At 40.2% G+C, this 24797-nt stretch overlaps 2 protein-coding genes across 12 annotated transcripts in view; both read right to left on the reverse strand.

The window, feature by feature from the left end:
* Positions 1-2674: 2674 nt before the first annotated feature.
* CCDC89 (coiled-coil domain containing 89) lies at positions 2675-5243 on the reverse strand. Its single transcript, XM_059391490.1, has one exon. It carries the CDS (start codon positions 5117-5119, stop codon positions 4007-4009), a length of 1113 nt encoding a protein of 370 aa, XP_059247473.1. The 5' UTR covers positions 5120-5243; the 3' UTR covers positions 2675-4006.
* A 4553-nt stretch (positions 5244-9796) lies between these two features.
* The window catches only part of SYTL2 (synaptotagmin like 2), a 120121-nt gene continuing 105120 nt past the window's right edge, over positions 9797-24797 (reverse strand). For all 11 annotated transcript variants that reach the window (XM_059412196.1, XM_059412192.1, XM_059412184.1 and 8 more), the window contains 8 exons: positions 24068-24187; positions 22435-22604; positions 21238-21340; positions 18986-19156; positions 16669-16747; positions 13562-13661; positions 11730-11935; positions 9797-10863 (listed from right to left, as the gene is read on the reverse strand). In XM_059412196.1, the coding sequence (XP_059268179.1) occupies positions 10718-10863; positions 11730-11935; positions 13562-13661; positions 16669-16747; positions 18986-19156; positions 21238-21340; positions 22435-22604; positions 24068-24187 (1095 nt within the window). In that variant the 3' untranslated portion in view covers positions 9797-10717. The remainder of the gene's footprint in view (positions 10864-11729; positions 11936-13561; positions 13662-16668; positions 16748-18985; positions 19157-21237; positions 21341-22434; positions 22605-24067; positions 24188-24797) is intronic.

Genomic DNA, 24797 nt, shown 5'->3' on the forward strand with positions numbered 1-24797 from the left:
CATCTGCCCCTCAACTACCCCTAGTCCCGCTCACTCTCTCTAAAAACAACAACAACAACAAAAACAATCTCAAGACACTGACAGCAGAGCATTTAACCAAATGTGGGGCCTCTATGCAGGTGACACACCTATGAAGCTGAGCCTGCCGGAGGAGCCTGAGTTCAAACCTTTCTCCTGTCCCTGCCCCCTCTGCCCCCACCAAAGCCTTCTGGTTTTTGAGCAAGTCACTTTCCTGAGTCTCACTTTTCTCATCTCTAAAACAGTGATAAATGAACCTCCCTTCTGGTGTTGGAATATGGCTGAAATGAAAAGCACTTGACACGATAGGTTCACAATCCTCTTACTTTCTATTCTGTATTGTGGGCTCTGATGTGAAATATTAGGGTTCAGAAACTAAAGGTTAAGAAAGGATTCTTGAGGGCGCCTGGGTGGCTCAGTGGGTTAAACTGCTGCCTTCAACTCAGGTCATGATCTCAGGGTCCTAGGATCGAGTCCCGCATCAGGCTCTCTGCTCGGTGGGGAACCTGCTTCTCTCTCTGTCTGCCTCTATGTCTACTTGTTGATCTCTCTCTGTCAAATAAATAAATTAAAAAAAAAAAAAGGATTCTTGAGATGTTTTTGGTGCAAAAATATGTGGTTTTATTAAAGCATGAGACAGGACCATGGGCAAAAAGCTGCACTGAGATCATGATAAGAGACTGATTATATACTTGTAAGTTTGGAGTGTGTTAGAGATAGCTTAAGTCTCCAAGGAATTTGGAAGCAAGGCTTCCAGGACCCCGAGGAGCTAGCTACCCCTAGGATAATGTCATTCACTACTGTCTAGTAGAACCTTAATCATGAGACCCTTCAGATATTTATCAGTGGACCATATGCTTAGAGGATGATTGCTAACATATATCCTGGCATGGGCAAAGGGCAGTGTAGATATAAAGGAGGTTTCCAAAGGGATTTTTATATGTTAAAGACTTACAGGATCCTGGAGGTCGGACTACTGTCAAGCTAAGGTTACCTTATGCCTTCAGCAAAGTTTTGAGGCAGTTGAATTCCTGGAAGAAAGTTATTATGCCTATCCCAAGTACTTGTCAATGGGTTCTAAGTTGTAAGGAAATTTAATTTTTCCTACATTTCTTTTATCTTTGTTCTCCACATCAGTCTCCTCCATCAATTCTGTAGGCATCCATCTTCTCATTAGCCACTATCCTATCCTTTTAATATCTTTCAAAGGGGTATTAGAGTGAACATCACAAAACAGTCACTATCTAATCATTTATAACCCACAGAGTGACAATTTCATGTCATACAACCTAATACAAAAGCCTTAGCATGACTGAACAGGACTGTCCTCAGACCCGGGCACCTGAGACCATGCCTTTGTGCCCACGTTTTAGGGGACACATGCCCGTGTCCCCCTACCTTACCTACCCCCACACTCTTCCAGATACACCTTTCCCCATCTAAAGAAAGTACCATGGGCTAAATCCTCCACTAGACCACATTTCAGTACGAGGACGTCAAGATTCGTTGCCCAAACTGCTCTTAGCCCGCTTTTAAGACTCACCTTGTCTCTGCCCAGGAGAGGCCTCCTCCACGGAGGTTGGGCGTAAAATCTGGGCGAACTACCCCACCTCCAGACACGGGTTGGGCCCAGTGGGTGGAGCTTGGACAGGCAGAAAGGGTTGGGGGCAATGATGGGATAAAGGCAAGGATTCTCTATGCACACATGCCCACCAGGCACGCATGCGCACCAGACCACAGGCGAAGCAGCCCAAACCCGGCTGGGGAAAGGAGGGCTTCTGTGGCTGCGTTTGTACGCTTGCCCCTCTCTTCCTTTTCACCCTCTACTATAAGGGGTCTGCGTAGCCTTTGAGGCTCCCTGTGTTCTGTCCACAACTTAATCTTCTAGTCTTATCTGTAGATGATGTTTCTCCGAACCTCCTCCCAACTACCTATTATGTCCACAAATATCCTGTACATTTTTAAAAATTAACACCATGGACTTTCTACACGATGCTGTCTCATCGTGTAGATGAGACTTTTCCCTTTCTACACGGATGAAATTCTAGTTATTTAAGAACCGACTTACATATCAACTCCTGTGTTAGTCATCCCTGCCAATTAATCCTCTTTACCTTCCTGATCTTTACCCCAGGGCGAGTCAACTGCTGTGTGTGTGTGTGTGTGTGTGTGTGTGTGTGTGTGTGTGTGTGTTACCTACCGAGATCTGGTAACACCTTCAGTAAGACATAGCACATTGTATGTACTTGTTTTTTTTGCTCCTAGACTAGTGTGGGAGCTCTGCCAGGGTAGAAAAAGTGCTTCTTCATGCTGCTTCTTAGTGCCTAAACCCTGAGCTTGGCACTCTGTAAATAGTCAAGGAATCTCAGTGGGATGTTGTCATCAAAATCCCAGCACCCCCAGGGATCAAATGGCCTTGGAAAAATTACTGAATCCCAGTTTCCTCTTCTTTGCGACAGAAGTAAACATAATTACCTTCTCACATGGCCCTACAGATTAAATAAGTAAACAAGCCATCCAAACTGCTTTAGCACAATGATAAATAGTATGACCCCAATAAAGGATAACTTTAATTTAATTAGCTCCTATATTCTGATTCTTGAATGTGTAAGAGGAAGTAAATAGTCTTTTTGAGCCAAAATCATGGTTTCTTGGAATTTGTATTTAATACCACAATCTTAATAGGACTGTGAGAAAATAGGTTTAAAAAACTGCCCGAGGTAGAGTAACCCTCAAAAATTGTTTATCAAAAAGATACCAAGTATAGTTAATACATCCAAATTATTAGGTAACTCTTGGGACCCTTGGCACCAAATGGGTAAGAAAAATACAGAATTACAATCTATTTTGAGAGATATTTATAATGTTTATGTATTGACTAAAAATACAGAAATAAGGAAGCATAAAGTGTTTTTTATAATTGCCTCTTTAAAAACTTTCTATAAATAGATGTAATAACTATAATGTTTTTAAATAGCTAGATATTTAGGTATTCCTACAAACCATGCTGTAATTATACATATATATTTCATTTAGATGTTTTTTTAAATAAGGAAAAGTTTTAAAAAATTAAAAAGGAAAAGGTAATTGCAAGGAAATAATGCTAATAGAAACAAAACAATCACTATGTGTTGCTTTATGTATCATAGCTGGTCTGCTCTGACTTGTTACCCTAAATTGGGGCCTTTTGCCTATTAGCATATTATGCACACTGATACTTGCATACTTGCACCACTAAATCCTGTTTTTATTAAGGGAAAAAAGGGCAAGAAAATGGAATGTGATCTAAGCTTGCAGGAAACATAAACACTGGATGATTTCACTTATTTGAATCTTACTGCTCATATAGAATGACTGTAATAAAGTTTGCCCATTTTGGTGAAAAATTTAATGATTTCAATCTTTGTTTTTCCAAGCTAGTACAAGTAAAATAAAAATCAAAAGGATACTGCTGTAAAGCAGGTGAAGCAAGCAATTGTTTGTCAGTTGCAAAATTGGACACTTTCTTCTGCAAGCTCTCTATGCTATTAAACTGTTAGAGTTTCTATTTTCAACTAAGGGAGACTACAGACCTGCTTAGCTACAAGGGGGAACTATGCAAAACTGTTTTCACAATAGTACATCTCCTTGCACTTTTAAGATTTAAGTCCACAGGAGCTGCTAATTTAAAGTCTCGGGCTATCTGAAGATATCTGGGATTGAGAATGAATAAATTATGGGGAAGATGGAGTTAATGATAGCAAATTTAGGAGGAATTCCAAGGCACAGAAAGACACCTGGTATGCCGTGTGTATTTTAGGTGGTAGGGCTGAAAGTTAGTGCTAGCCTTACAACAGTTAACAACCACATCACCACAGTAAAATAGCTTTTCTTTGAATTCTCTTTTGTGCTTAAAAGTATAATAAATGGAAAACCAACTTTACTCTTGTCATAATGCTAAGGCACAAAGTTAAATTCTAAATTAGAGGAAATAGGAAACAGAAGCTTCCTATGGAAAGAGATGGCGGAGTTTGGCATTGAGCTCTCTCTCCTTGCTTAAAAGATCCAGGCTGTGCTTTTTGAAGGCTTCAGACTGCAGCCTGAGTTCATCATAGGCCTTCTGGATCCCGTCGACCCTGCGCTGAAGTTCTCGGACTCTCAAGTTACTGTCCACGGCCACTGCCTCTTGTTCGAACCTCTCCAGGGCATGCCTCCGGGCCACTTCGGCTGTCTCCAGCTTCTCCTCGAGCTGCCGGATCTCTGCTTGCTTGTTCTGAAGCACCCGGCCTCTCTCCATGGCCAGCTGCAACAGCTCATCTTTCTCGCGAGTGACTGTCTGCAGCCTGGCCTGCAGCTCCTGGTTCAGGCTGCCGTGCGCCTGCTCGGCCTTGGCCAGCTGCTCAACGGCCTGCCGGTGTTTCTGCTTGAGGCTCTGCAGCTGGCTGCGCAGCTGCTCCATCTCCTTGGTGTGGGCGCCGGCCCGCTGGCTCTGCAGCTCCAGCAGCTCCTTCTCTCTGGTTTGCGCCTGGTGGGCCTCCTGAGCGCATCTCTGTTTCACCGTTTCCAGGTCCTTGGACAGGGCCTCGCTCCGCGCGGTGAGCTGCGACACTTTGGCCTCCTGGTCCTTCAGAGCCTGGCTGAAGAGGTTGCGGTTCTCCAGCCTCAGCTTCTCATTCTCCTCCCTGAGCTTCACGTTCTGACTCTTGTGTTCGTCCTTGAAGCGGATCATCAACTCGTGGTTGGCTGCCAAGGTCATAAAGCGTTCCTCCAGCTGCTGGGCGTGCGCGCTCTTGGCCTTCAGCTTCTCAGCCTCCAGCACCATCTTCTCCTCCAGCTCTGTGTTGAGCAGCTCCAGGATCTGGCAGCGCTCCAGGGCCTCGTCTGACCTCCGCTTCAGGATGCAGATGAGCTGGGACTGCTCTTGGATGCGGGAGCAAAGCATCGCCTTCTCGCTCTTCTCCTCCTCGGACAGACCCCGGAGGTTTGCCAAAGCGTCCCTGAGACCATCCAGTTCCTTAAACTCCATCTCCTCTTCCTGCTTTTCTAGTTTTTTGGTTTGCTCCTCTAAGGGCTCTTCCGGGGCTGGAGGATCCATGTTGAGAGGCTCCTCTTCCTGAGGCATAGACGCTGCTCTCCTCCACCATCGGCTGACTGCACACTCCTTCCCTGTCAGATTCAAAATTCTCAGGGTGTTGCTAGGGACTCCCAGCACGCTCCTGCAGTTGTTTTTTCCAGTAAGGAGCCCTGTGATTGGTGGGCAGGTCTCCAGACTGCTGTGAAGTAACAGGGGGGTCTGGGGGAGTCCAGAACCAATCCAGTCGGGTTATGCTTGCCTTTTCAAAAAATCACCAATCACAGCTCTCAGCTCTCAGCTCTCAGCTCCAGCCCGGGATCTTGCCTGTACTGGACGGAGAGGATATGCCAACCCCACTGGGTTTCCACACAGCCTCGGGGGAAGAAAACCCGACTCTACCTAATTTCTGGGAGGAGTAAACAAATTAAGCTGCGGGGACGTATTTTTTCTCCCTCTCCCCACTCCAACTGTCGTGTGGAAACACCTTTGCTCCTTAAAAATCTGCAATCTATAAAAACAAAACAGCAGCTCGACCCGGGGGAGTCAGGATCCTAAGGGCTTTGTGAGTTGTACCTGCAGTGTTCAACACAGCTCAGTAAAAGAGCAAACCCCAACGAAATTTCTTTCGTTTCCCTTCCCATGGTCCTCGGCTTGGAATACCTCTTATTAGATATGTAGCATTCCCTGTTTTTACCCATTAGCCAAATAAGGTTACAGAAAGAAGCTTAACGAACAGCAAAGATGTGATAAACATTACAACGGAAAAAAGATCCAAATGAGGCTTACGGTCATATACCAAGGTCAATTCTGGAGGTATTAAACAGTTACATGTCACGAGTAAAATAAAATTAAAGTATTAAAAAATGGAAACTAGAAGAAAATTAAGGTAAGCATAAAAACCCTGGGTCAGAAGGGACTTTCTCAGCTTAAACATTATGTAAAAGATGAGTAAGGAAAAGCTTAGTTTGACTTTGCTGAACAGCTCAAGTTATTTTCACTTTTTGAAATTGTGAGCTCTGACGTCTCTCCAGCCTCTTATGTCTCAGGACCTGACATTTTACGCCTTAGTCCAACCCAACTACTGAAGTTCCCCGAAGGGACCAGCGCTCTCTCCTCCGAGGCATTCTCTCTGCCTGGAATGCCTTTCCCCCCCCTTGTCCCTTGTTGCTGCACTAATTTACTTAGCATCAATACTCAGAATCATCTTCTCTGTAAAGCCTTTCCCTGCATTTACATGAGAACTGACCACTCACTTTGGGTGCATCTGCTGTAGACTGCTCACATTTTTAATGGAAACTGGAAAAGCCTTATTGTACTCCGTGGTCACCTGCCTGCCTCCCTTTATTAAGCCCTGAGATCATTAAGGGCAGGAGCTGCGTCTGGGCCATCCTGGATTCTTGACCAGTGCCTGGCACTTTAAACATGTGCTGAATTTCAAACTGGGAAAAATACCCACCATAAAGATAACAGACAATAGATTTATATTTTTGTAGAGAGCCTGAACAAATCCATAAAGCATTAACATCGTAAAAGAGAAATGAACAATTAAGTTCACAGGTAAGAGGATGGAAATGGCCAAGTATTGAGTGCTATCAGTGATCGGAGAAATAGAAGTTAAAATTAGATATTTCATCTACCAGTCCAGTCAAAAATTTTCCCCTATTTTAAAACTACCCAGGACTGACGACGGTACAACAAAATAGGTGCTCTCTCATACTTAGTGAAAGTGAGTTGACAGTAGGTATTCAGGACTTGAAACATGTTTATGCCTTTTGAACTAATGGTTGCCCTTTTGGGGAAGAGTTTTGTTTAGGAAATAATCCAAAAGAAAAAATGTTGCTCAAAGCTTTTCATGGCACTTTGGTTTATAACAACTAAAAGCTGGAAATCTAAATGTCCAAAAAAGAGACAATGTTAAGAAATTATATTTTCTTAGAATATTATGCAGCTGCTAAACATTATCATGTTTATAAGGAATTTAATGGCAATGGAATGTAATTTTATGCTGAAAAGAGAACTGAAAAAAGGTAAAAAATTTAAAATTCAGAATGATCTTAAATGCTGGGAAAACTTAAGCACAGAATGAAAAGTTGACTGTTCCCACAGGCACTGTTTCTGATGTTCAGACTTAGTCTCTCAAGTCATGATGAAAAGGAAGAAGTCTGGGTGTCATTACAGATGTTGGGTGGATTTTCAATGCCTCAGATTTCACTGGAAGCAAAACAGATCAGAAAGAAGTTTCGGGTTTTCGCTTTGGTCTCAAAGATCAGGGTCTCATGTCTACAAAAGGAAAGTGATGTTGGAAGACTGGGGAAATTTTTTGAACTTAAATTTTAATAACTTCTGAAATTATAGGGTATTGAAGTTTTATGAAAGTGGATTCCAAAGACTTCAAAAATATGATTAAACTTACCTGTATTTTCCCCTCATTTCTCTTCTTTTCCTTAAATTTCAAGCTCATAGGGGCACCTGGGTGGCTCAGTAGGTTAAGCCGCTGCCTTCGGCTCGGGTCATGATCTCAGGGTCCTGGGATCGAGTCCCACATCGGGCTCTCTGCTTAGCGGGGAGCCTGCTTCCTCCTCTCTCTCTCTCTCTCTGCCTGCCTCTCTGCCTACTTGTGATCTCTGTCTGTCAAATAAAATAAATAAAATCTTTAAAAAAAAAAATTTCAAGCTCATATACTAAAATGAAACTTGTAAAGAAGAGACAAGTGACTATAAAATTAGAACAGTCCTCTTCATTTAAGCATAAAGGGTCTCACATATATTGAATGTATTATTTGCTGATTACCACGTACGGTTGTCTGATGTGCTAAAGTGAATTCACAGAGCATATTTCCTAAGAAAAGAAAAAGATAACAGGAAAAGTACTGAAAGTGTTAACAGCAGTTGTTTCTTGAGGGATGAGCTTCTGGATGTTTTCTCCTCTCTCTCCACCTTTCTATGTCCTTTACGCGTGGTGGATGCTCGATGATACTTGTTGATTAAACAGATTTTCCACACTAAAAATATTTTACATTAAATGTTAAAATTATTTTATTTTATTTAAATATTTTATTTATTTATTTGACACAGAGAGAGAGAGAGAGAGCGAGAGAGAGAGAGAGAGATCACAAGTAGGCAGAGAGGCAGGCAGAGAAAGAGGAGGAAGCAGGCTCCCTGCTGAACAGAGAGCCCAATTCAGGGCTCGATCACAGGACTCTGAGATCATGACCTGAGCTGATGGCAGAGGCCTAGCCCACTGAGCCACCCAGACACCCCTAAATGTTAAAATTATTTTAAATAAGTAAGTCCATAGATTACTTGTCAAATCTAAGAATCTCTGACTCTAATCTCCCAAGACCCTAATCAATATACATTCACTGATTTACTCAACAAACAGTTACTATGTATAATGTGGTGTAAGATGCTAACAAATAAGTTAAATAACATCTGTCTTAGAGAATTTTCAGTTTAGTAATAAAGACTTTGGGCTCCTCTCTGCATGGTTGTTTTTCTTGTTCTATCATTTTCCCCCACCTACTATTGAATCTGAAAATATCCAGTATACTTCCTCCCCAGGCGTCTGAGGCATAAAACTGGGCCGATGCTCTCCCTAGTGATGACCCGAGTCCCCCCTACTTGCCTTTGTTGAGTCTTTTGATGTCTCTTTCTTTGAAGCTACTACTTACAGAGTTTGTCTATACAGCAGGACTAGGCATTTCTACATCTTCTGTCATTTAACTCTAACAATAGTCTTGAAAGGTAGGCATTGTTATCTACATTTTATACTTTATAGGGAACAAAGAACCCAAGGCACAGAGCAGTTAAGCAAGTTATCCCATGTCACCCAGAGAGTGATAGAGCCAGAACTCAAACCCAAATCATTTTGATACCAAAGGTGGTTCTGTTGTTCACTCTGGTGTTCCAAATGCCAGGGATTTGAGAACAGGAGGAGGCAGGCAATCCCAGAGGGAGATACTAGAACCAATCGCACTGTTTCATAGCTGGCTGGATGTTGGAAGGTGGCAGAGCAGGTAACTGAAAGAAGGGCTGAGAAAGGAGCTTGTACCTTGATGTGAAGGAGCTGGAACAAGATTTGGACTTTGGCTACTATCCCTGGCCGACCTAGGAGGTGTGTCTCCACTCAGCTAATCTTGTTCCTCCTCTGTGGCCAGAACAGAATTGGGGCATAGAGCTGGACTGCACGTCTTCCTAAAAGACCTTGCGAGACAATGGGAAGGACATTGTTCTAGGTTAGCCACTCTTACTGGCAAATGGGTAGAAGATTCTAACATCTTTAGAGGAAGCAAGCAGACTGGTCATTTTCAGTGATATTTGATAGACACCTATTGTAAGGTCTCACACTCCTGACCATCCAGGCTCCCCCTAACCTACATTAAAATCACTGCTTGTTTTGAGGAAGGCAAGCAAGTTGGGTCCTAAGGAGGATGTAATGCTTTATATATTAAAATAAGCCCAAAAATGCCTCCATGGGAAACTTTCCAAAAATAAATGTTTACTTCCCTTCAATGCTTTTCAACTATTTCTTAAAAATAAAAATTCCAGTTTCAATAACATAGTCAGAGCTTCCCACTTAGAGGAAATGATGTCCAGAGTTCCAGTAAAGACTTGAGAAATATTAGCTAAGCAGTTCTTTAGCCTTGCTAGGAAATTTAAATCTGAGGATTCCTACCATAAAGTATTTCATTCAAAATAAGAAGTCAGATTAATTGGACAACACAACTAAATCATATAGTAATTTACTGTAAGGGTTTTTACAAAATACTTTATGAAATTTTACATACATAGGAAGTACAGTTTACATTCTAATTAAAACTTCATTGCAAAGCTTCTCTGTGAACACTCTCATGCTAATTTCATAGAGTTACAGGAACGACAGAATCTTATATATGCAAGGTTTTTGTTTTTGGTTTAGTTTTACACAGTCTATTACAAAATACAGGCTTGAGATCTTAGGAGACAATTAAGCCAAAAGCTGAATTCCACCGATGAGCCAGTGGGTGGCACCAAAGCACAAAGGAGACTTTGACAGTGGGACAGGGGAAAGCACTTTCAAAGGCAGGAATACATGCAGTAGATTGAGTCTTCCGGGCCTAACCCGGAATTCCGTATTTTAACAGAGATTACAGAGTAAATAGTTTTCCTATGGTCAGTTCTTTACTATCACAGATATTCTGCCTTTAGCCCCCTTCTAGGAGTTTTTTTCCTGTCCCTCTCTTCCAAAAACTGCATATTTTCAGTTCCTGCGAGGGTTTTCAACCACTGAGTAGCAAGCAGGCCCTTCTAACTGCATGGCATGTGGTGTGAAACACGGGACAGCAAACTAGAATATTTTACTGGGTAGAAACACCCCACATTTAATATTTTTTGATGGCTTTTTCTCTGAAGCAGCAGCAACTGTTTGATTTTCCTAACTTTCTCAAATATCTTCTCTCATGCCGAAGTCATAAGTTACACACGTTATTCTTGCTTAAATCTCTTGGGACTTCTAACCAAAGAACCATATGCAGGTTGACTTTAACATGCTGTGTAGCCTCCGTTAGTGGCAAGAGGCAGCAGATGAAAATCTGTCTGCACAGTTAGATTTGCAAGATCAGATTCCACCTGCTTAGTAGTTTTCAGTGGGAGCCAGTCGAATTTGGGTTCATTTTGAAATCTTGGCAATCAGCAGCATTCTGAGAGGCAGAGTTGCTTCAATCCAAGTGTTGGGGGAATTTACCATCTTTTCCCAGAGAGCAACTTCCTCTGAAGTAGAGTCCATCCAATCCACTTCAGTACCATAGCTTTTACCTGCAAAAGGGGAAAAAAAAAAAAAAAAGGAAGCTTTGCAGTTAGAAAGGAATAGTTCATTGGAGGGAAAAAATGGATCATCCCCTAATTACAATCATCAATGGAAGACAGCAAGGGATAGTTTTAATATCACCAGAAGGGCATATGTGGGGCTCATTATAAGAAAGAATTGTTTAATCACCTGAAATGTCTGTTAACAAAGGAGTCCATAATTGGGACTATTCCCTCTACTCAGAGAGTAATGATCTCTCTTCGTGTTCATAGAAAAGCTGGCTGACAATCTGTCAGGGACACAGTGAGGTAGTAGGGGTAAAGCCTGGCATTGGGTGGGAAGTAACACCAGATGATCTCTAAGAAAGTGTAGTTTGGGGTTTAGTGTCTAACAGACTCAACTTTGAATCTTGGCCCTCATACTGATGAGTTCTGTTACATCATTTCTTGGAACATCAGTTCCTCTGGGGATAACATCAGTAATTACTCACAAGATTTCTGTGAGGATTCAACAAAATAATATAAGTGAAGCACTCAGTACAGTGACTAGTGCCCCATAAATACTATTTACTATGATTATTTAAAGCACACTTTTAGTCATGAAAAGATATAAATGTTTTTTCAGGGAAGAGTAGTGAAGAAGGCTTTTTTGTGCCTCCCACACACAATAACTTAAGTTCTGTGTGGACAGATACTACATCCTGTTAATCTTCATATCTAGAGCCTTTGGCATACAGCCTGACATTCCTTCACTCATTCATTTCATTATACTAATAGAAATAGAGTATCTGTTTTCATTAGGAAAAAACAGACAAACTCCAAGCATCCCCAGAAGCACTTGGCTCGTAAAGGATTAAAAGTGTAACAAATATTACCTGTTCCAAAGCCAATCCGAAGACCTCCCAAAAACTGGTTGGTTAATTTGTAATGGTCCCAGACAGTAAGCTCTACACAGGCTTCTGTCAGATCTTCAGGCCTGAACCCGTCATACACCATGGTGTGGTTGAAGACAGGATTGGTGGTTTTCCCTACAGCTCTGGTTTTTTGACGACTTTTCCTACTTGTATCTGGAAGGATGATACTATAAAAGGAATCATTATTGTGAAAGCATTTTAATAAGATGGTGAACATTTGTGCTTTCATTGAATTTCAATACAACTACTGAAGACTGGCCGAAGGAAATGGAAGTGTAGAGTATAGAGAAGCAGTAGTGGTGGTGGTGTTGGTGGGGTGGTGATGGTGGTGGAGATGATGGTGGTGGGGGTGGCAGCGGCAGCGGTGATGGTGGTAGTGATGATGGCGGTAATAGTAATGGTGATGTTGATGGTGGTGGTGACTGTGGTGGTGGTGGTGGTGATGGCGGCAGGGGTGGCAGCCTTGATAGTGGTGGCAGCGGCAATGGTGGTGATGGTGGCACAGGTGGTGGTGGTAGTGATGATGGCAGTGATGGTGATATTGATATGCTGGTGGCAGTGGTGGCGACGGTGTTGGTGATAATGGCAGCAATGGTGGTAATGATGGTTGTGGTGATGGCAGTGGTGGTGGCAGTAGTGATGATGGTGGTAACGGTTGTGATGATGTTGATGTGTTGGTGGTGGTGATAATGGCAGTGACCGTGGTGATTAACAGCGGCATCCTGCTGGAGAGACTCTGTATTACAGTGGACCAGACTTGCTTTGAATCCTGACTCTGTTACTCATTGGCTGTGTATTACAGGGGAAGTCACATAATTTCTCAGACTCTTGCTTCTTCATCTTTAAAATGAGAATGCTGATGCCTATTTCATAAGGTTAATATTAGAATTACATATGAAGCAAACAACTTAGTTTAGTGCTTTCATTTAGTAAATGCTTAATATGGTAGCAATTGCTTGAGGATTCCTTTAGCATTTGGAAACATTCTTGATTATCTATTTTCTGCTTTTAACCCATGATATCTCTTATAAACACAAGAAGGTCTGTGAGCAGTCTCAGAATGAGAGACTGACCTGAGCTGAAAAATCATGCCAGTTGACATCTATGAATAATTCGTATAGCGAAAATCACAAATACTGCCATAAAAATCTAAACAGCTCTAGCTGATCTTCTGGGAGAATCTATGTAGATGAAATTAGTCAGGGGGAGCTAAGAGAACATGCACTAATATCTGTTGAGTTACAACTGACAGATGCCAGGCATTTATATATAGAACAGAGAAAAAAAGTTTGCCACTTTAAACTCAAATTGTCTTAAGGTCCTATGACAAACTATTAGTAAGGGTCTGTTTAGCAAGTCATTTTCTACATATTTGCAGGATGAGGCACAAGAACTTCTGCAAATAGTTCACAAAGGTGGGACAAGGGACAGAAGGAAGAATTCACCTGCACCACAAAGGAGTCAGGGGCATGGCATCTCACCATTAGAAATCTGATGAGTTTTTTTATACTGACTATTATCCACCAGCAAATATATCTCCTAGAAGACATTCCATATCTGAGTACATGGTCCCAGTTTCATTTGTATGTATGCCCTCTTTATGGTTTTAAAACTAAGCAAATGCTTAGGGGTTCATGTCAAAGATTCCTCTAGTTCATGTCACTACTGTCTCGAGTTATGTCATTTAAACCATGAATGATGAGTTTCAGCATCACAGATATTGAGACCTAAAACAATGAGCAAAGACCAGGATCTGGTAGAACTGAGAGAAGCAGAGTTACAGATGGTGTTACCATTTAACAAAAGAATTTAGATGGCTGCCCCTTAGCTGTGGTAGATCAAGACATTCCTTCACCCAGATGTGCACCTCTCCCGTTGTCGGAAGCTTTTTACCTGTAATGGGAAAAGCACAGAAAATAAAATTTCACTGCCATTCTTCTCTTGGCAATACTACATCCAAAAATGCCAATCTAAAAATGGTCTGGCACAGTGATACTAGCTAGAGCTTGAGGATATGATCCTAATTGGTTAAATCTATACATTCTTACCTAAATCCTCCCTAGTCTGGCTACATTGTGCTCAGAGAGTTCTATGAAAATAATTTACATTGGGGAAGATCGGAGCCTCAGTTGGTTAAGCACTTGCTTTTGGCTCAGGTCATGATCCACATTGGGCTCCCTGCTCAGTGGGGAGCCTGCTTCTCTTTCTCCCACTCCCCTTGCTTGTGCTCTCTGTCAAATAAATAAATAAACCCTTAAAAAAAAGAATGGTAAAAACCCAAAGGAAGTGAATTGAGAAATGGAGAGAGAGAGAGAGAAAGGAAGAAGGTTTAAGGGATATCATTTGAACTCCTGTATCATACAGTACTTAAAGCCAGCCCAGAGGTGCCTGGGTGGCTCACTTGGATTAGGATCTGACTCCTGATTTCAGCTTAGGTCATGATCTCAGAGTCATGGCACTGGGGTCCCTGCTCAGTGTGGAGTCTGCTTGAGATTCTTTCTCTCCAACTCTGCCCCTCCCCCGGCTCATGCTTGCTCTCTAAATAAATAAATACAATCTTTTAAAAATTAAAAAAAAAAAAGAAAAAATCATACCGATTCTAAGTACAGAATACTGTATCATTCTTTCTGGGTTTGGCTTGTTTCAGGACAAATTAAAGATATCAGGTATGTAAATCATCCAGTTATAGTCATATTCAATACATCTCAATGAAATGCATCTCCCTTTCAAATATTAATACTAATTTCAATTGCTGTTAATGGGAGGCATTTGAAACCTACTGAATATAAAGTAATCAAAATAAGTACTAGCTAAGGTACCACTCTTGTTAAATGTGGTTACATACTTTACGGGAACATTGTATACATACAAATAGCAACTAATGATAATGAATTCCTGAGCAGTTGGCTTACTCTTCACTTGTTGACTAGAATGGGTGCACATGGACAGAGGGCCACTGCCATAGTTTTCTGAATAGTTTAACCTGGTCGACCAATCAGTATTTAATGAGTATCTCTGATGTACTCAGGCCTATGCTAGGAATGTCATTGGATATACAAGAGATATGAGAAATCTATGTCTCATCAAATTACTAAACAGAGTAATTCATATAAAAACTACAAAAATGTAATACAGAATGAAATGCCAAGTTCTCACTGTAATGTTTTTTGTTTTTTAAAGATTTTATTTATTTATTTGACAGAGATGACAAGTAGGCAGAGAGGGAGGCAGAGAGAGAGGGGGAAGCAGGCTCCCTGCCGAGCAGAGAGCCCGATGCAGGGCTCAATCCCAGAACCCTGGGATCATGACCTGATCCAAAGGCAGAGGCTTTAACCCACTGAGCCACCCAGGCGCCCCTCACTGTAATATTCTAAATAATGATGCAGTCAGTGAGGGTGAAAGGATATAGCCAGGAAAAGCTTTATGGAAAAGATGGGACTTCTTCTCAAGCTCTCCAAAGATCTGGAGAAAAGGAAGCCATTCCAGGGTAGAAAATCCTCATGAGCAAAAGGTCAGACAAGGTAGAGCCCATCACAACACATGGTCCCCTTTGCCCTCTCCCCAACCAAGAAATGATAGTAGAGGAAAAGATATTGGCAGAATTTCTATGCACGTGGACCATAAATGATAGGATACAAATTATATATATTAAGGAAATCTGCCTTTTAGGAAGATCCAGAAGTAACAACAAGGTGGTTTGGCAGCCATATGGGCCTAAAGATAGGTTTTGCTTACCAGCCAATTCTTTTTTTTTTTTAACCGAATTAGAATGCCTTTCTCCAGTTCAATCACTGCCGTTACCATCCATTATTTCTTTCATCCTACAAGTTTCACTGCTTGGTTACTAAAAACATATGAGTTGCAACCTCTGATTTCAGTCATAACGTTCATATAGATTCTTTTTTTTTTTTTTTTTAAGATTTTATTTATTTATTTGACAGAGAGAGAGAGACAGTGAGAGCAGGAACACAAGCACGGAGAGTGGAAGAGGGAAACCAGGCTTTCCGCTGAGCAGGAGCCTGGGGATCCCAGGACCCTGGGATCACAACCTGAGCCAAAGGCAGATGTTTAACCATCTGAGTCACCCAGGCACCCCATTCATATAGATTCTTAAGGAGAAAAACTTGTAGAACTTCTTGGAAAGTGAGAGGGGGCTGGCATGCATTTCTTTCCAGTCTCTTGCTCTTTAATGGAGCTGTAGACCCAAGGCCCTTACATTAAGGTACAATTGGTAACCTTGAGGAAAAAGATTTCTGCCCTACTGAGGCCTTGAGAACAGAGAACCAATGAGTTCCAATTTCCTAGGGGCTCTGTAAGAATCTTTCTAATTCTCACCTGTAAAAAACACTCAGTGTCCATTCTTACGCTAACACTACCAATAGGTCCAAATTCTGAATATGGAAAAGGCCACTCACTTTGTGCAGTTACCAACTTTTTGGAGAGTGAGGTGAAAATTAAAACAAGATCTGTAAACTAGAGAATTTTGTAAGATGAGGATTTTTTTTTCATGGAAACAGAAGGTAGAATAGTAGTTGGGAGGGGGTTGGGAGAAGGACAAGGTGAGGGTATAGTTTAATGGGTACAGAGTTTCAGAGATGCAAGGTGAAAAATTTCTAGAGCTCTGCTTCATAGCAATGTGAATATACGTAACACATTGTTGTTGACCACAAAGGGTACACTTAAAAATGGCTTAGATGGCAAATTTTATGTTTTGTGTTTTTGCCACAATAAAAAAATATGAATTTGTCTACTGTAAATTAACTCATTTGGTCCACAGTATTACTAAGTTAACAAATTTGCTTAGGGTTTCACCTTTGAAAATATCACAGAGTCCAAAGAAATCCTTGGAGAGGGAAAGAATCAGGAAGGGGCACAAACCTGGATGAAAGTCATTACATACCAGGAATTGGCTCTGGGACGTACTGGAGAGCTAACTTCATTTCACCTCTGTTTTCCGCTTCAAGGGCAATCGGTGCTGTCTGGAAAATGAAGGCTGTTAGTAGGTGTGAGACACAAACGACTTTACTGTTTGTTGATGTTCTGTTATGAGAGCATAACTGCCCCAATTCTGCAACTATGTATTAACCATGAGTGCCCTGGATTAAAATTTCCTTCCCCAACAGAGCTAAACTGTTGCTTTTATATCTGGGAAAGCTATGTTGTGTATCTTGAAAAAACAGCTCTTAGCCTTTAGTCTCACAGATAGTAGAGAAATCAGAATGGCTTTCTTAGGGAGAAGAGAAATGTTCTGGGATGCTTTGCTTTTTATAAAAACACACATTTTTCTATTGGTCACCCAGCCAGCACATAAAACTATTTATTTGTATTATTCTCTTTGAGTAAGATGAATGTGGGAAAGTAGGGTGAAGAAAAGCCAAACATTACATTTTCAAAGCTGCATTAACCTGATTATTTCAGATCACATGATGTGAGGTCTCTAAAAATAACAAAGACTGGACAATAATTTTAAAAACTTATGTCTATTGTTTTTGAGTATAAGAGAGATGGTTTTATTTTCAGATTCTGGTTCTTTAGAGCCTTATTGTCAAAGCATGGTCATGAATCAGAAATGCAACTGACATTAGTTTAAAAGGAAAAGGTCTTGACATCTTCTAAGGAATTCACACCCAGTGAGTCTTGGGTAAGACTAGAAATAAGTGCTTCAGGTGATTTTTGATGCAATATTTGGGAGCCATTTCTTAAGTCAAGGCGCTATATTATGTAGATACTAAACAATGATTTGTATTGTTGCTATTTATGACTTTTAGCTAGGCTCAAACTCACCCTCACACTAAGAGTATTTTTTAAAACTGGATTAAACAAATTTATTGGAAGGAGCTGAAGAATTATTAATATAGACAGGACTCAAGTGGACAAAATATTTGAGCCTGACATTCTCTGCTTTTCATGTTGAGGCATCAGCTATTTTTAAGTAGTGCCAAACTAGAAAAAAGCCTAATGAAAGAGACGAAGAAGCTCAAGCAGAGTTTTTGCCTGTCTTGTAGGGCTGGGGAGACAAAAATTGGAGTCCGCAGCCAGCAAGGAATAGTCTTAGAAAATACCCCTGATCAGCCGCTCTCAACGTATGGTCTCCAGGCCATACTCTACCTCAGCAATCAGCAATGCCTAGGAACTTCTTGGAAATGCATGTTCTTGGGCCCCAGTCTTATCAGCTCAGACACCTTGGGAATAGGACCTGAAAATCTGTGCTCTAGTAAGTCCTTCAGTAGAACTGGACGGATGGTAAAATTTGAGAACTACTTCTCTAGGCTTTCACTTAGAAGTTCCAAAGGGTTGTAGCCTAGGAATATGGGCAAGCAAAAACTACATTGGACCACATGAAAACTGAACACCAGCTTCCAGTCAGTTTATTCTCAGATTAGATTGTCTATCCCTACTCTGTGTGTCAGAAACAAAAGAAAATCCTCTCAAAAGGATTTTTAAAAACTCTAAAGTTTTTAATATACAATGTCTAGTGTGCAATAAAAAATAAACAGGCATACCAGGATAAAGGACCAAATGACCAAACTAAGATAAAAAAATTAGATAAAAGAAACTTGCAAATGTTTAAGATACTGGGTTTTCAGAAATATACCTTAAATAACTTTGATTAATATAAAGATGGAGAATTTTAGCAGAGAAGAAGTCTATAAAAAATCAAATGAAAATATAAAGCTGTAAAATATAATGTTGAGAACTTGTAAGATGGGTGTTTTAGACATAGCAGATAAGAAAATTATTAAACTGAAAGATAAGTTAGCAAAAATCTAGAAATCTAGAGAGGAAATCTAGCCTGAAATCTAGAGAGGAAAAAAGAAAAAGAATAGAAAATATTGGAAAGAGCATAACAGACATATGGTACAGGGTTGTCTGGGTGGCTCAGTCAGCTAAACATCCCACTCTAGATTTTGGCTCAGGTCATGATCTCAGGGCTGTGAGACTGAGTCCTGTGTAGGGTTCCACACTGAGCGTGAAACCCGCTTAAGATTCTCTCTCTCCCCTATCCCTCTTAGCTCCACACACTTGCACAGGCTCCCTCTCTTTAAAAAAACAATAAAATAAAAAGAGAGACATATGGTACAAAGTGAAAAGATACAATTAAACCAAACTATGGATAACCATTGTGAATTAAATGCAATTATAGTAGCTTTCTCTTATACATTAGATTCCCAACCAGCCAACCAGCCAACCAGCCAACCAACCAAGTCTGCACATACCTTTCGCTTCAGAGGGTACCATTTCAGTTGTTTATTTTGTTTGTTGTCCCAGTCCCAAGTTTCCAAGTCAAGTTCCACTTCCCCTAGAAAACTATTGCGCTTAAATGTATCCCGATGCCAAACGGAGAGGTTCAACTTTTGTGTTTTTAAGATTTGTTTTTCGATTTTATACTGCAGATCAAAGAAGGAAATTAAAGTGGTGAATGTTATTATTTTATAACCGAAGTTATGACACAGAGATGAAGAGAAAAATCATCTGCGCAGATCAGGTTTTCTCATTTGTTAGGTTTCAAGTCTCAAAAACATTGCAAAGTCATCTTATTCTAAGTATCTTGTTTCAAAGAGCTAAATCCATCTTTCACAAAAGCTGATTTTCTTTCTGCTTCTGGAAAAGCAAACCACAGTTCAAATATCATAGCCAGTAATAGGTCTCTGAAAACAAAAGCCAATTATTCATTTTTGCTGGATGTTTTTAGTTCAAACTAGATATAACATAAACCCAATTCAGCCTAAAAACACTAATGAAGCTTAATCCTGTGGTCTGTTTTCTACCGAAGGACAAGGTATTTTTTCTAACAGACTCTATTTTTTAGAACAGTTTTAGATTTACAGCAAAATTAAACAGAAAGTACAGAGAATTCCCATATGCCACTTGCTCCCATTTACACACAACATCTCCCACTATAGATATCCTGCAACAAGGTATTTTTTTAAAGAGAAGATATATTTGTTTTTTCCTGCTTCATATGGTTAAGTGGAAAATATTTGGCATCCTTACAGTTTTTATCTAAAATACAGTCAATCCCAGATTATATATAATTATGGAAGGGATAATAGTACTTCTAATCTAAAAATAATCTCTATTTGGCTTTATGATGTACTACTTGAATATCCATTTTGGTTGTAGCGGGCTTGCCTTTCTCTGAGTTTACCAGTTAAATTAGCTGGCTTTTCCTGAGTATAGGGTTGAAGTAGCTGACCCAGAAATAGCTAGGGTACTGAGGTATATCATAGTCAAACTGTAATTAAAAAGTGGCTAAAGGAAATCCATAAAAAACTGACCCATGAAGGACTGAAAATTAATTTAATTCTGACTCTTTTCTCAGAGGATAATCCAATAGTGGGACAGACTTTTCAGACAGGGGAAATGAGGACCACTTCGTATATTTGTAGTTTTACATTATCATGACTAAGGCAGCCTTAAGCAGTCTGGGGGAAAAAGGAATATGGGTATTTGAGCCAGGCACACTTTCTATGCATCTGTCCATCCATCTCTTCTTCCAAGAAACATTTTTTGAGTATCTATCTAGACACTATACTAAAGGTCAATGTTCATGTGTTTAATGTATCCTAATCACTTTCCACCTATTAACTCTTAATGTTCACAACTACTGAAGCACAGAGGCAGGTACTAATATTACCTGCTTTTGGCAGATCTGAGGAACAGACAGGTTAAGTCATTTGCCCAAAAGCACACAGCTGTTAAATGACATGGAGCTGGTCCCTGTCCGCCTGCCTGGAACTTACAGTTTAAAGGGAAAACAGACAACGAAGCCAGTAGTTAAAGTGTGGAGTGTTAACAAAGCCTTATATAAAACAAGGTGCCTGAGGAGGGGTTAAGGACAGCCTCTCACAGGAAGAGGCATTTAAGGCTGGAGGAGGTAGTTCAGGATAGAATGTGGGAAAGAGTTCTCCAGTCTGATAGAACGCCAGGTCCAGGAGTGTGAGAAAATGTGCTTCGTTCCTCCAAAGAACAGAAAGCAATCAGGGTGACCTGAACTGAGACTCTGAAAATGGAAAGAGGAGGCCAGAGCTTGGGTTGTGAAGGGACTGGTGGCACGGTAAAGTGGGACATGCTTCTAAGGGCAATGGAAATCCTAAAAGACTGTGGGCAGAGCAATAACATGATCAGAATTACAATTCTGCTAGCTCTTTTAGTTATAGTGGTCCATGTTTTCAGTTATGTATCTTCGAGCAAACTCCTTTGTTTCTCTAAGTCTCATGTGTGAGGGGCAGGTAATATACCCTCCTGGTGGGTATGGAGGGAGTGAGGGAGAGAAGGCATCCAATGTTCATGGTGTATGGTCTCATGCAAAGCAGTGTCTCAGAACACGTTTATCCTTTCCCTTCTTCTCTCTCCATGACTGACTTCATCTGTAGAGATACTACCCAAGAAGACACAGCTATCGACATGAAAATCACAGTGACAGCTCATCATTTAGGATTTTCCTAGACAGACAGTTCATAAATACCCTCAGTATCTCGTTATACACAGGATTCAAAGTCTTCTTCACTACAAGTGTTTTCTTCTTGCCCATTTTGCCCTTGTCTGGTAACAAATAGGTCTTCACATATCTAAAATGAGAAGTAGACAGACAAGAAGGTCAGAGAAAATAAAAGTGATGTTTCCATCTCTGCCTTGAAATATGCATTGGTAATTGACAGAAATAATTATTTCATGACAGTAAGAAGAGCAGTTAAGTAAGGCAACACCTTTTATACTTAAAATTATAAACACATGCAACAGAACTGGTCATTTTATACTGTTTTGAAAAATTTTAAAGACTATTTCCTGAACCCTTTCTTCCTTTGGCCTTACCTGACGTAGGGGGTGTGGCGGACAGACCTCTAATGTGGTGCTTAATTATACCGGCTTGTTTCCTATTGAGAAAAGGCTTTGGTGCTTGAAGAACTTATTTAAAAAGTATTGTTACTGATTTTTGAAAACAAAAATTGATCTCAGCACACACATAAGCAAGCCATATTCAGTGGGGAAGAAAAGGATACTGACCCCAGCTGTTTTGATAATAAAAGCATAAAGGATTGGGCCTATGCTAGCAAAATAACTAAGAATCTGACTTCTGCACAGGGAAAGCAAAGAATACCATTTAACTTTTGCAAATAAACTGAAATTCAATTAAGTCTATGATCTAAAAGATGAGCTGGTAATTCCCCCTAAAGTTCTTCTGTAAAATGTAATTTAAATTTAGAAACTACCTCATTCTAGAATCTTAACTGTTTCCACACCACTGAACATTTTCAAGTATGGCCTGACATGTCTCTAATTTTAGAGAAGTTTGAGAGTCATGGAAAGAGATTGGGGTTCAAGACCTCATTCTCCATTTTGAAGCTGACTCTCTGAATTTATATAAATAGGTCATTTATCTTCTCTGGCCCTGGTTTCCTTATCTGTTAGAAGAATGAATGGGACAAGATGGCCTCAAAGGTCCCCTCCACTTGAAATATTTTCTGCTTCTCTGACATTTTTATAGCTTATTAAGTTTGGCATATTTATAGAGTAAATAAAACATCATTTCCCCCAATTTTTCTTCTCAAACATTTCTTTTTGGCACAGTCCCACACATATCCACTCTTTAATTTCTTTCTTTCTCAATTTCTACAAGATTACAAATAACTGAGAGAAAACAGTGACTCCAAATTGTACTTACGGGTCTGAGCGCTGTTTTTTAACATCTGCTGCTGCTAAGTCTTTACACTGGGCCACAAAGACGTGTAACTCCTTCAGTGAGTCCACATAGTCGATGGCAAACTGAATATTTCCTTTCACTTCCAGATTGCCAAAGTCTCCACTGTAAACACTCATCACACTGCCGCTTACCTGAAGGCATTAGAAACATGCAGTGTTTTTTCCTATCTTGTTCATGGACCCAGTGCAAGAATCACAAATATGATGTGGGCTTGCTACTATTTCTCTAGTTTACATTTAAAGCAGGTGATAGGGCATAAAGATAGACCAAAACCAACAACCTGACGTGATATATGACACGACTAATGTTTTAAGAAAAAGTTGCCTGTAAAAGATACAGATGACAAGTGAAAATGCAAAGTTATTTAGATGCTGGCTCATTTCCAAAGCAGGGGATTTTATGGTAGGGGGCATTCAGAGTTCCATTTTTAGGCATGCTTAGTATTTAAGATCGTAAAGAAAGAGGATGTGAGAAACCCCAGGGACACAAATCACAGTGACACATTGCTCTATCAAATTTCCAAGGCACTAAAAAGGAATCTTACTATGTTACCCATCCACTGAATCTAGGAAAATGCTTAGTGGACCATACGCCTTTAGAGGTCAGGAAGGGTAAAGAATGGATGATTGATGAAGACAGTTGAAAGCCTTCCCAAGGCCATACATTTAAGTATCATCAGCAGAAATTCAGTTTAAACAGATTTTTTTTTTTTTTTAAGTTTGAAAAACGGCAGGCTAGTAAAATTTTAGGGCAGCTTTATCATTTGGTTAGCATACCTTGTGAGATGGTGTGTATATCAGAGAACTATCTGGATAAGTGTATGTGGATATATTTCTACACACATACTCCATGCACACAATGACCTCATGTTATGAAAGAAGTTCCAGGTAAAGTCAAATTTTCTACATTGAACCTGAACAACTATAGTTAAGGAGCTTTCCTTTTAAAATCCTTTTGTGAGGGGCGCCTGGGTGGCTCAGTAGTTAAGCGTCTGCCTCTGGCTCAGGTCATGATCCCAGGGTCCTGGGACCTGCTCGGTGGGAAGCCTGCTTCTCCCTCTCTCACTCTCCCTGCTTGTGTTTCTTCTCTCGCTGTGTCTTTCTTTGTCAAATCAATAGATACAAATCTTAAAAATATTAATAAAAATACAAATCCTGTTCTGAATCCTTCCATAAGGCAAAGAATCACTTCTATTCTTATGTGAATCAGTGCTTTTATTCATCAGGTTTGCCAAAAGACAGGCACAATTCTATACCTGCAAACAAATATAAAACATATCTGATACAAGTAGACTTTACACAAGTTACCCCATTTGTTGCACGGAACAATGTAGCTGTTCATCTTGTTAGAAATTTGGGTTTATTTTTTAAGTACTTACATAAAAAAATTCATTTCTAAGGATATGAACTCTTTTTGTGCTTAAAAAAAGAAAAAGATTTAGCTAGCCAAAAGCTAATTGCAGGTTAGAGAAAAAACTTGTGCCCTTGATATCTGGGAAATACAACAGGAGGCTACTTTATAGCAAGCATGGAGCACCGCAGAGCAAGGTTCAGAGAAGCAGAGAGATATTAACATAGAGGCTTTGTTTACATACAGAAGACAGGGACGTCATGCCAGAGGAGCTGCTAAGATTGGTTAAAGAGCTCGGGCTCTTCTTGTGTCTGCTGAACTGGTAACTGCTCTCTGAGGCTGTATCTGTTTCTCTGTCATCACTCTACAAAACATCATATAAGATACACAAAATTTAAATTCAGAATGAGCAAAGGTCAGCATCTCTCCTTGGAAAAACATGATACCTTGGTATCCCAGAGATCTGTGAACATTTCTGAAGCTCAAAGGACTCTGGTGCTAATCACCAGGAAATGGGAGTCGGGATGAAGTGATGGTCTATCATGGACCTCACCAAAGGAGGACAGCAGGGCTTTGCTATGCAAAGAACAAAGTGATTTGTTTTTTTACCTCCAAAGTGGGCCCAGGACGCTACAGAAGTCAGCACTGCTGTGAGCTTTCTTGTCACTCTTTTAATATTGTGCATTTCTGTTACGCGGAGAACTTTATTGATATATATGAGAAATTAACTTTACCCAGAAAACAAACGGTCTAAGATTTACTGTCAAAATATAAAATGTCATGCTTAATTCCTCTTGTTATTAACACAGCCTTAACATCCCTAAAAATCAAATCTTTTACTGGAGACACTATTAAACTAGAAAAAAATAAATGTTAGTGTGACTGACCTGTTTAAACTAAAAGTTATATACACACAAATTTTAAAAATTTTAAACCACCTCTAATGTAATTCTATAGTGCTATTGTGTTTATAT

Source organism: Mustela nigripes, chromosome 1, assembly GCF_022355385.1.
Source record: "Mustela nigripes isolate SB6536 chromosome 1, MUSNIG.SB6536, whole genome shotgun sequence".
NCBI classification, from domain to species: domain Eukaryota; kingdom Metazoa; phylum Chordata; class Mammalia; order Carnivora; family Mustelidae; genus Mustela; species Mustela nigripes.

Bases quoted from the DNA above. Each gene is read 5' to 3' on its own strand.
- CCDC89 (XM_059391490.1), bottom strand. From the start codon at position 5,119: ATGCCTCAGGAAGAGGAGCCTCTCAACATGGATCCTCCAGCCCCGGAA.